The 12,132-nt window shown below is 38.8% G+C and overlaps 1 protein-coding gene and 1 long non-coding RNA gene across 2 annotated transcripts in view; one reads left to right on the forward strand and one right to left on the reverse strand.

Moving 5' to 3' along the window:
- The window catches only part of LOC105547957, a 31,430-nt gene extending 25,383 nt beyond the window's left edge, over window positions 1-6,047 (reverse strand). Inside the window, exon 1 of the long non-coding RNA XR_001007317.1 lies at window positions 6,010-6,047. This is a non-coding gene — a long non-coding RNA (uncharacterized LOC105547957). The remainder of the gene's footprint in view (window positions 1-6,009) is intronic.
- Window positions 1-12,132, forward strand: part of TRIP11 (thyroid hormone receptor interactor 11) — a 76,663-nt gene that overhangs the window by 5,728 nt on the left and 58,803 nt on the right. The window contains exons 2-3 of the mRNA XM_011991764.1: window positions 2,456-2,517; window positions 8,726-8,836. Coding sequence (XP_011847154.1) covers window positions 2,456-2,517; window positions 8,726-8,836 — 173 coding nt within the window. The remainder of the gene's footprint in view (window positions 1-2,455; window positions 2,518-8,725; window positions 8,837-12,132) is intronic.

Raw genomic sequence — 12,132 nt, forward strand, 5'->3', positions numbered from 1 at the left:
CTGGGCGTGGTGCCACAGGCCTATAGTCCCAGCTACTGGGGAGGCTGAGTTGGGAGAATCACTTGAACCCAGGAGGTGGAGGTTGCAGTGAGCTGGGATTGTGCCACTACACTCCAGCCTGGGCGACAGAGGGACACTCTGTCTCAAAAAAAAAACGAAAAGAGTTTTTTTTGCGTTTTTTTTTTTTTTTTTTAAAAGCTCATTAGCGATTGTTAGCGTTAGTGTATTTTATGTATGGCCCAAGACAGTTCTTCCAGTATGGCCCAGGGAAGCCAAAAAAATTGGAAACTCCTAATAAACTGTAGTCCAGAGAAGTTATTTTTATATTAAGGAGCTGTGAGTAATGAAAAAAATACTAGTACCTAGGAAAAAAATCTAACTCTGGATGATGATTTTCTTTTCTTTTTTTTTTGTTGTTGAGACCAAGTCTTGTTCTGTCGCCCAGACTGGAGTGCAGTGGCACAATCTCGGCTCACTGCAGTTTCTGCCTCCCCGGTTCAAGCAATTTCTCCTGCCTCACCTCCTAAGTAGCTGGGATTGCAGATTACAGGCACCCTCCACCATGACTGACCAGTTTTTTTGTATTTTTAGTAGAGATGGGGTTTTGCCATATTGGCCAGGGTTGTCTTGAACTCCTGACCAAGTGATCCACCTGCCTCGGCCTCCCAAAGTGCTGGGATTACAGGTGTGAGCCACCGAGAGCAGCCGGATGATGATTTTCTACTAGCATTTGTGGTTACCATGTTGATATTGCTGGGCTCTGACTCTACTTTAAATGAAAATGTACGAAACCAAGGGCCATGCATGCTGACTCACACCTGTAATCCCAGCACTTTGGGAGGCTGAGTGTGGAGGACTGCCTAAGGCTAGGAGTTCGAGACCTGCCTGGGCAACATAGTGAAACCTCATCTCTCCAAAAAAGTAAAAAAATTAGGTAGGTGTGGTCACATGTGCCTGTAGTTCCAACTACTTGGAAGGCTGAAGCGAGAGAATTTGAGGCTACAGTGAGCCATGATCACACCATTATACTCCAGCCTAGGTGGCAGAGTGAAGTGAGACTTTCTCCGAGAAAATTAAAAAATGAAAATGTACAAAACCAGACTGAGCTCATTCACATTTTTAATAAATTGCGTCTATGTTACTTTAAGTGTTCTCAGTATATTTTTCTTCGTTTAGAGGTCATTTATTATTTGATAGTATTAAGAGCAGAAGTTAGTGACAGAGCAGGTACAGTGTTATCTCAGACAAATACTGCCACTTTTAAGTTCCAGCTCCCCTTCTTTTTTTGGAGACGGAGTCTCACTCTGTCGCCCAGGCTGGAGTGCAGTGGGGCAACATCGACTCACTGCAACCTCCACCTCCCAGGTTCAAGTGATTCTTCTGCCTCAGCCTCCTGAGTAGCTAGAATTATAGGCGTGCGCCACCATACCTGGCTAATTTTTGTATTTTCAGTAGAGATGAGATTTTACCTGTTGGCCAGGCTGGTCTCAAACTCCCAATCTCATGTGATCCGCCCACTTGGGCCTCCCAAAGTGCTGGGATTACAGGCGTGAGCCACCGCACCCAACCTCTAGCTCTCTTTCTAGCCTCATGCATTTCAAGGAAGTCACTTCTCTTCTAACTACAAGCAGCCAGAAAAAGCAGACAGTAAAACACATACAGAGGGGGTGCTCGGGCACAAAAGGAGGTGGGGGGAAGTGTCTTGGATAACTGCCAAACTTCACTCTCATACAATGGGCCCCACTAAAGCAGTGGGCCTTAATAAGCACTTTCATTTCCCTTCAGGTGCACTAAAATAGGGAAGCTAAAGCAGATTCAGGGAGTATGCCTGCAACTCCAGAAAAAATGGAACAAACACACAACTCTCCCTCCCAGATAAGCACTACAAAAAAACACAGAGGCAGTGTAAGCCTCTAATACACTCTCCCACCCTAAATCCTTAAAAACTCTTAGTCTGGAAGAGAGTGTGCCTCTAACCTAACTCAGCCAAATGCCCCTCTCAGGTTTGTTTTCTCTAAAATAAACCTGTCTTAACTGGCAAGCCACCCTTTGTGTTTGTCTCCTCTTTCTTTAATTCTTACAGTTAGAAATAAGGCCTGAAGCCCCAGTTGAATAAGTTTCATCTAAAATTATAGCAGCATAAGCCCACAGAGAAATAGTTTTAATTTCTAAAGCTTAATTTCCCACAGCAAAATTTTAATGAACATTTCTAAGGGGTAAAGGTAGACATCCTAAGACAGAGGGCATAGGCAAAAAGAATGACTTTTATGACAATGAAGAACATTAGTGTCAGTGAAAAGTTGTTATGGATATAAAGTAATTTTTTTCTTCTGAATCCTCTCATATCAGCCTACTATTCTGTGTAAACTCAGTGAAATATATTTTCCTGAAAATACCTGTTTATCACTTCATATGGTATTGATTAAATATTCAATATTTGATATTTCTCTTGTAGCAGAATTACCTGATTCTAGAACAAAGGAAATTGAAGCCATTCATGCAATCTTGAGATCAGAGGTAAGGAAAATCAAAGACTACTTCGATTTTTCTTTTTCAAAGTCATGAAAGTTACACAAACATTATTTTGATCCTTTCTTTTTAAATGTACTGCTTAGCACTTTTTTTTCTTTTCTTGTTTAATCTCGATTGTTTTTTGAGCTTTTATCAACCTCTGTAGATGAAAAATGTATTTACCTGATACTGCAGTTTGCTATTCTTTAATATTTCCATCTCTATTTCTGTATAAGTAGGAAAACTGCCAAATGTAGAAATAATAGTATCAATAATTTATCATAATCCGGGGTTTACTGTGTTCTAACAGCGTACTAAATTGCAGAGGTACATTTATTTAAGAATTATTTTTTTTTTTTTTGAGATGGAGTCTCACTCTGTCACCCAGGCTGGAGTGCAGTGGCACCATCTTGGCTCACTACAACCTCCACCTCCTGGGTTCAAGCAATTTCTCTGCCTCAGCCCCCTGAGTAGCTGGGATTATAGGACTGTTACCACACGCGGCTAATTATGTATTTTCACCATATTGGCCAGGCTGGTCTCAAACTTCTGACCTTGTGATTCACACGCCTTACTCTCCCAAAGTGCTGGGATTACAGACGTGAGCCACCGCGCCTGACTAAGTATAATATCAAGAATGCAATTGTGTTTAACCTGGAGCTTTTTAAACACTAAAATAATAATAATATTTGGATACAAAGAAGTTAAGAATATAGGAATAGCAGCCAGGCACAGTGGCTCATGTCTGTAATCCCCGCATTTTGGGAAGCCAAGGCAGGTGGATCACTTGAGGTCAGGAGTTCGAGACAAGCTTGGCCAACATAGTGAAACCCCATCTCTGACTAAAAATAAAAAAAATTAGCCAGATGTGGTGGCGCACACCTATAATCCCAGCTACCCAGGAGGCTTAAGGCAGGAGAATTGCTGGAAACTGGGAGGCGGAGGTTGCATTGAGCCAAGATCACACCACTGCATTCCAGCATGAGTGACAGAGAAAAACTCCATCCAAAAAAAGAAAAAAAGATATAGGAATAGCAAATTAATTTTACTGTTTTATTCATTATTAGTGTCTAGACTAGGTACAGTGGCTCATGCCTGTAATCTCAGCACTTTGGGAGGTGGAGGTGGGAGGATGGCTTGAGGCCTAGAGTTTGAGACTGGTTACAAAAAATAAAGATAAAAAAATTAGCCAAGGTATAGTGGTGGGTGTCTGTAGTCCCTGCTACTCGGGAGGCTGAGGTGGGAGGATTACCTGATCTTAGGGCCCAGAAAGTCAAGGCTGCGGTGAACTGTGATCCTGCCATTGTACTCCAGCCTGGGCGACAGAGTAAGACCTTGTATCAAAAAAAGAAAAGGACATTTTAATAATTTAAATACAGCAAATCCAAATTTTTATGTAATTTTTTTCTGGTTTTGAAACCTTAAAGACTCAAAGTAACCAATGTTCTTTGAATTCAGTTAACTGCTTTTTAACCTTTAATTGCATAACATGGAATATCTTTATCTCATAAAATAAAATATTGATTCCAAATTTCAGTTACCTCCCTAATAGATTTCAGGTTATTACTACTTCTAGTTATTTTTGTTGTGGTGCTTGTTGTGAGACAGGGTCTTGCTTTTTTGCCCAGGCTGGAGTACAGTGGCACAATCATAGTTCACTGCAACCTTAAACTTCTGGGCTCAACCGATCCTTCTGCTTCAGCCTCTTGAATAGCTGGGACCACAGGCATGCGACACCACACCCAGCTAATTTTTAAAATTTTTTTGTAATAGGCTGGGCACGGTGGCTCATGCCTATAATCCCAGCACTTTGGGAGGCTGAGGTGGTCAGATCACTTGAGGTCAGCTTGGTCAACATGGTGAAACCCCGTCTCTACTAAAAATACAAAAATTAGCTAGATATGGTGGCGGGCGCCTATAATCCCAGCTACTTGGGAGGCTGAGGCAGGAGAATCACTTGAACCCAGGAGGCAGAGGTTGCAGTGAGCCGAGACCACACCACTGCACTCCAGCCTAAGCAATACTCCGTCTCCAATAAATAAGTAAGTAAGTAAATAAATAAATAAATTTTTTTGTGGAGACCATGTCTTGTTCTGTTGACCAGGCTGGTCTCAAACTCCTGGCTTCAAGCAGTCTTTCCACCTTGGCCTCTGAAAGTGCTGGGATTACAGGCATGAGCCACCATGCCCAGCCTGGTTCTTGATTGTGTCATTAAAATGAATACTTTTGAAAATTGTAATGGCTCATGATTTTATTGAAGAGATAATGGCTGTCATCTTTGCTCCATAATTACAAAGCATGTTTATTCTTAGATTTATAAATGCCAATTAGAATGGTCAGTCCACTGAGCTTTTTTCATTTCTGTGTCATCTGTTTCCTCCCAGTTGCTTTTGTATACACACCTGCCTTTAGCCTTCTACATATGAACATATCAAGTAAATGTTGGTGTACAAATATACATGATGAAAGAACACTGTCACGTGGACAGGCGCGGTGGCTCACGCCTGTAATCCCAGCACTTTGGAGGCTGAGGCGGGTGGATCATGTGAGTTGGAGACCAGCTTGACCAACATGGAGATACCCCGTCTCTACTAAAAATACAAAATTCGCTGGGTGTGGTGGCACATGCCTGTAATCTCAGCTGCTGGGGAGGCTGAGGCAGGAGAATCATTGAACCTGGGAGGTGGAGGTTGCAGTGAGCCGAGATCTCGCCATTGCACTCCAGCCTGGACAACAAGAGCAAGACTCAGTTTCAAAATAAATAAATAATACTGTCACATACCTGCTTAGCAAAATGAAATGGTATAGGTCCTTGTCACAAAACAATGCAGAGTAAAGTATTTTCCTGTTGAATGATGTGAAAGCCATATTTCTTTTTTGTTCTTAGAAATATATTGTTCACTCATCAATTCTTGACTTTCAGAAAATTCATCCAGGATATTGCCATCTGAAGATTTGTATAAGATTTCACTTCTACAGTCCATTTCACCATAACCATTAGACTCTAGGATGCTGCTCTCTGTCTCTTTGCATTCATCTTCTGAGTTGTCTGATAATTGTGAAATGTTTACCTTTGTCAGTTTTCTTCTCTTCCTCAAATAATTAAAAATTCTGAGTTTTTAGCTGTCTTCAATGAAAGAGACAAAAAAACAACTGCAAAAAGTGGTGTCTGTAGACAGCTGTTTTCTTTTAAAAAGTTGATATAGGCCAGGTGTGGTGGCTCACGCCTGTAATCCCAGCACTTTGGGAGGCTGAGGCGGGCGGATCACGAGGTCAAGAGTTTGAGACCAGCCTGACCAACGTGGTGAAACGCCATCTGTACAAAAAATACAAAAGTTAGCCAGGCGTGGTGGTGTGTACCTGTAATCCCAGCTATTCAGGAGGCTGAGGCAGGAGAATCGCTTGAACCTGGGAGGCAGAGGTTGCAGTGAGCTGAGATTGTACCACTACACTCCAGCCCGATTGCAGTGTGCTGAGATTGTGCCAGTACCTTCCAGCCTGGGCGACAGAGTGAGACTCTGTCTCAAAAAAAAAAAGAAAAAAAAGATGTAATACTTTGGGCAATGCCGTCAGAAAACTGGTTATTTTACCATTGTATCATTCTCCTAGGTGATTTCATAGGTTTTCCGTTTTCTTATTGTCATTTTTAAAATAGTTGGGAATAAGTTTTTAAATGTTTTTTTAAAATTGCCGTGATAGTAAGAGAGCAAAATGTTTTAAGATACAGAAAATACAAGTTGATTATGATCTCATGATTTTTGTTAGATTTATAAAAGGATCCACGGTATCCTTATGGTAATTGTAAGATAGAATGCTTTATTCTATTTTTGAAATTAAGTAAATTTTCTCTTTGTTGGTAGACCTCTCAGAAAGAATAAGTTTTACAAATAGTTAGGACTGCCTAAAAAAGAAATTAAAGTGATTTCTGTGGACCCTAATGGTGTAACCAAGGATTAAGTAGGACAGAATATTTTAAGATATGAGTGTCCTATGGACTCAACAGCAGAAATGTAGTCAGAGTTTAGAGGGACTGCAGCTAGACCTGGAGGCCATCAGGAGTCTGTCTCTCTTTTCATTTGTACTCTCTTGTCTTCTTTCCATGCATTTATTCTTTTCTCCTTTTAGACCAGCCCCCTCTGTTCCATATTCCATATAATAGAAAATATTATCTCTGGCAACTCTCTTCATATTTTATGGATTCAGCCACATGAAGAGAAACTGTCCTTCATTTGCTCTCTCAGCCTTTCTTTTTCTTTTGAGACAGGGTCTTGCTCTGTCACCCAAGTTGGAGTGCAGTGGTGTGATCATGGCTTCCGGCAGCCATGACCTCTCAGGCTCAAGCAGTCTTCCCTCATCAGCCTCCTGAGTAGCTGGGACTATGGGTGCAAGCCAACACACCCAGCTAATTTTTCTATTTGTAGTTTTTGTTCCTTATGTTGCCCAGGCTGGTCTTGAATGCCTGGGCTCAAGTGATCCTCCTGCCTCAGCCTCCCTAAGTGCTAAGATTACAGGCATGAGCCACCGTGCCTAGCCTTTTCTCAATCTTTCTGACTCTCATATGGCTATGGAGATGAGGGCAGACAACCAAGTAGATACTGACCATATTCAAAGTTTTAAAGTTCTGTTTATTAATCAGAGTTAAATAAATAGCCTTAGGTATTTTTGTGTGGAAAAAAACCCTGAAGTGATCTTTTATAACCAGGGTTTGACTTCAGTATATTATATTGCTAAGTTATATATGGTGTTTTTCTTATTAACAGCTTACAGAAAATCATGCAAAAGCAGCCAATAGAATAGAAAGTAATCAGCTGTTGTGACCATTGGTCCTGTTTCTTACTACTAGTTCTTCCGGATAATTAAGGTCTGTGTTAGATTTCTGGGGATAGAGTCCCAAACTAGGATTTGTGGATTTTGTAATTATTCCTTTGATTATTCCATTGATTTTCTCTGCGAATTTATGTAATCTTCCTGGATCATTATTTTCACATCTGTTGACATCAGAAGTTCCTAGAATCTAAGAAGAAAACAAATGACATCCCCAAAGTGAAAAAGTCTTCACCTTTTAGCAAGAGCTTTCTTTCTCACCATCAGTCTCGTTTTTCTCATTCATTGTTGTTAAACTGTGTTTGTGGGTATATTAGTAGAATGCTTAGTAAATTGTTATCTGCAGTGATTTGTAAATTCTTTTTTGTAGATAGTTTTAGTGTCCATTTCTCTTGCCCCATTATATTCTTCTTATTTCATTCAAATAAGGAATGATAATAGGTTAAGATAATTTAATATTTAGGTACATACAATTTGAGTAATTTTTTTCATGTTTTTCAACATCTTAAAAGACAGTGTGTGATGTCTAGATTCATTGAATTAGGCTATTTTGTATACTTTGAACTTTTTTCAAGCAGTTCTAGTAGTGGTTTTCAAATTGGATTTTTCAGAGGTCCTTCAGGGACTCTGAAGGACAAGCAAACGATGTGAGATTTTAGCTCCTCCCTGTACTTCACCCAGAAGGATTTCTTTTAAAAAAAGTTCTGTTTGGGGAGAAAACAAAAACTCAAAACATGTAATCCATGTATTTACTAGATATGTATTGACTACTGTATGCTAGAACTGGGTAGACAAAGTTGGGGAAACATTGATTAGTGGCCTTAACAGAAAATCAATCTGAGCAAAATGTTACTATTTCACTGTTTGGTTTAGAATTATGCATATTCTATATAAACATGGTCAGTGTATTTTTTTTTCTTTTTTTTTGAGACGGAGTCTCGCTCTGTCACCAGACTGCAAGGCAGTGGCATGATCTCGGCTCACTGCAACCTCTGCCTCCCAGGTTCAAGCAATTCCCCTGCCTCAGCCTCCTGAGTTGCTGGGATTATAGGTGTGCACTACCATGCCCGGCTAATTTTTTTTTGTATTTTAGTAGAGATGGGGGTTTCACCATGTTGGCCAGGATAGTCTCGATTTCCTGACCTCATGATCTGCCTGCCTTGGCCTCCCGAAGTGCTGGGATTGCAGGCGTGAGGCACCGTGCCTGGCTGGTCAGTGCATTTTTAACTTTAATTTAAAAGCATATTTTGAAGTCCAGAATTCTGTCCGAGACCTTTTATATTTGACATTTTTTGGGGGGGAAGCAGTACGTTTTTCATAAAGCCATGCACAAAACTAATTACATGTTTTACTTGCAGTCTTTTTGTTGAAAATACTTTTTTTTTTCTAGAATGAAAGGCTTAAGAAACTTTGTACTGATCTAGAAGAGAAACATGAAGCATCAGAGATTCAAATAAAGCAACAGTCTACAAGTTATCGAAATCAACTGCAACAAAAAGAGGTAAATGTGATCACAGTTACTTCATACGTACTTCACTGTAATGTATTTAGGTATGTTTTTAGAGTTAGAGTATAAATCGAGGTGTATTCAGATCTACAAAAATGTTGAAAAAGTGATGAATTTAATAATTTTCGACTCAGTTTGATATCCCTTATTTAATAAGAACTTTATAAGGTTTTCTATTAAGTTTACATTATATAAACCAACCTGTGTGAAGTATAATTTTTTCTTTCCAAAAGGAGAAAAAGTTTTTGTATAAAATATCTTTAGGCATCTGTTGCTTATAATTTCTGATTTTATGAAGCCTAATGTTTGTTGTATTGGCATGTGCTTGATTTTCCATGGAAAAACAATATTAAATATAATTTATGTATAATTGCTTTATAAATGTTTTTGGGTTTTTTTAGTTTGAAATGGCTGCTTTGGAATTTATTTATCTTTGCTTTACAGTGCTGGTAGTAAATATTATATAATTTAACGTTACTCTGAATCCTTAAAATACAGTCTGTGTCCTCATGTGTTGTGCTGTTACTGAATTCTCCTTAGTGTTTAGTACGTGAGTGGCCCCGAATAAATACTTACATTGAATTGACCTGTTTCCTGTTTTATTATCCAGATCATTTGGATGTTTTTTCGTTTGCTGACTAAATGTTCATTTCTACCATAACTTTATATTTGGGTTTTTAAGATTTAGATGTCATGCTTTCTAGTTCCTTTAGTGACATGCTAAGATGAAAGATAAAAGTATAGCATGTTAAAGATATACATAGGTTTTGAGAGTAGTGCTTAAATTTCCAATTTGTTGGAAAGTGATAATTTCATAAAATACAATAAAAAATGAATTACTATAAAAATAAAGTGAATACTAAAAAAAGCAAAGTTGCAAGTTCAATTAATTTTTTTTTTTTTTCTTTTTTTGATGAGACAGAGTCTTACTCTGTCACCCAGGCTGAAGTGCAGTGGTGCGATCTCGGCTCACTGCAACTTCTGCATCCCGGTTCAAGCAGTTCTCGTGCCTCAGCCTCCCGAGTAGCTGGGATTACAGGCATGCACTACCACGCCTGGCTAATTTTTGAATTTTTATTAGAGATAGGGTTTCACCACATTGGCCAGGCTGGTCTCAAACTCCTGACCTCAGGTGGCCTCCTAAAGTGCTGAGATTACAGGCGTGAGCCACCGTGCGTGTCCACAAGTTCAAAGTAAAGTTACAAACCTACTTTTTTATTTTTCCCGATTCCCTGTCTCTACTAATAATACAAACATTAGCCGGGCGTGGTGGCATATGCCTGTAGTCTCAGCTACTCGAGAGGCTGAGATAGAAGAATTGCTTGAACCTGGGAGGTGGTGGTTGCAGTGAGCTGAGATCGCGCCACTGCACTCTAGCCTGGGTGACAGAGCGAGACTCCATCTCAAAAAAAAAAAAAAAAAAGATTCAGTAGATATAAAATTACTACCAAATTGCTTTAAAAGTCTTAAATCTACCTCTTCACATTGCTATACGTGCTCTGAACTGGTAGTGAACATTCACTGCATTCATCCGTGGACCACGTTTTGAGTAGCATTGAGTTGTAAATATTATGATAGAACAGTAGTTCCTCCTACCCAGGGGTTTACAGCTGTATCATTATGACACTTTAAAAGCATATACATGTCTACACCACCTAGGAGATTCTAAGTTAGTGTATTGGAAAGAGGCCCTGGTACAGGTTGAGCATTCCTACCAAAATTCGAAATGCTCCAAAATCCAACACTTTGAGTGCCAGTGTGATGCCACAAGTGGAAAATTCCACACATAAGTACTGAACACAAGCTTTGTTTTATGCACAAAATTGTTAAAAGCGTTTTATAAAATTACTTTCACACCTTATAAGGGTATAAGAAAACATAAATGAATTTTGTGTTTAGACGTGGGTCCCACCCCCAGGATATCGCATTATATTTTTGAGAATGTTCTCAAATTGGAAAATACCTGAAATGTGAAACGATTCTAGTCCCGAGCATTCGGATAAGGATACTCAACCTGTATTGGTCATTTTCAAAAGATCCATAGGTGATTCTGATGCTTACCTCACAGTTGAAAACACTGGTGTGGGAAATTTTGGTATTTTCTACTTAACTATCGATGTTAGAGGGCACATTAAGCATTCAGGTTTGGAAGCATCTGTTGTTATAGCTTGCACTTGTGTAACTCTACAAGTTGATATAAATACCATGTAATGACAGTTTTTTAAATATCATAGATACTTTGAAAAAGATGTGGATTTTAGTACTTTTTACAAGGATGAAAGATATGATTATATAGATCTGTTATTTCCTGAATCTATGTGTGGGCCTCATTGTGATGTTCATGTTCTCCAAGATGTAATTTATTTCATGTCATTTGTGGGAAAATGAATGAAATTTGCACACTACTATAGATTTCCATTCGAGAAGGGGCTCCAATATGAAAAACTTGTTTGTTATGGCATACGACATAAATGTGTTTGGTTTTTGTCTACTTGCTTAACTTTATGCATATAGAAATACCTTACTTGTTGACTGTCTTCCCAATATCAAATTTTCCTCAGTTGTGGCAGTGTCTTCTGGACTACTTTGACTACTTTACAGAAAACTTATTTCAGTTCTGTCTATGTTGTTTGATTTTGTGTTTTGAATAGTCTTTTACAAGAATGGATGTAGCATTTTGGTAGGTCCGTGTTTATAATTTTTTTTGCACTAAGACTTACCTGCCTTCAGTCAAAACTCTGCTGGTAATTTCAGAACTTGTATACTGTTCTCTTCCTAAATAGGTCAGATTTTCACTGGCTCCTCTTTGCCAAAGCTAGAGCTAAGACCTCTTTTAGTATATTATTTCTTTTTAAGATTCATGGGCTAATAACAACCATGGGCTCACTGTTTCACTGTTTTCTTATCTAAAAAGATTGGATTTATAAATCAAAGCATTCTTCCAGCTGTGCTGTGCAGGCCAGTACAAAGTTACCTCTGATTCATGGTGCATTTTAAGCCTACATCCAGCCATAATCAGTTACACAACACTCTTGTAACAGAAGATATTCTAAGAAAATTTCCAGTGTATAGACTGACACAGCCTTCGTTTTCGCATCATTTAAGATTTGGTAATCACAAACAGAACCTTAAGAAATTGCCTATACTACTTCATACAGAGAAGATAGCAAACCCGTGTTTAACTGAGAAATTCATTCTTTTATTAACGTACAAAATTCTGATATTTCTACTATTTGTAACATTATTTATGCCTTAATTGTGTGTTTTAAATAAAAATGTTATAGTTAGAA

This window comes from Mandrillus leucophaeus, unplaced genomic scaffold, assembly GCF_000951045.1.
Source record: "Mandrillus leucophaeus isolate KB7577 unplaced genomic scaffold, Mleu.le_1.0 Scaffold4, whole genome shotgun sequence".
Lineage (NCBI taxonomy): Eukaryota > Metazoa > Chordata > Mammalia > Primates > Cercopithecidae > Mandrillus > Mandrillus leucophaeus.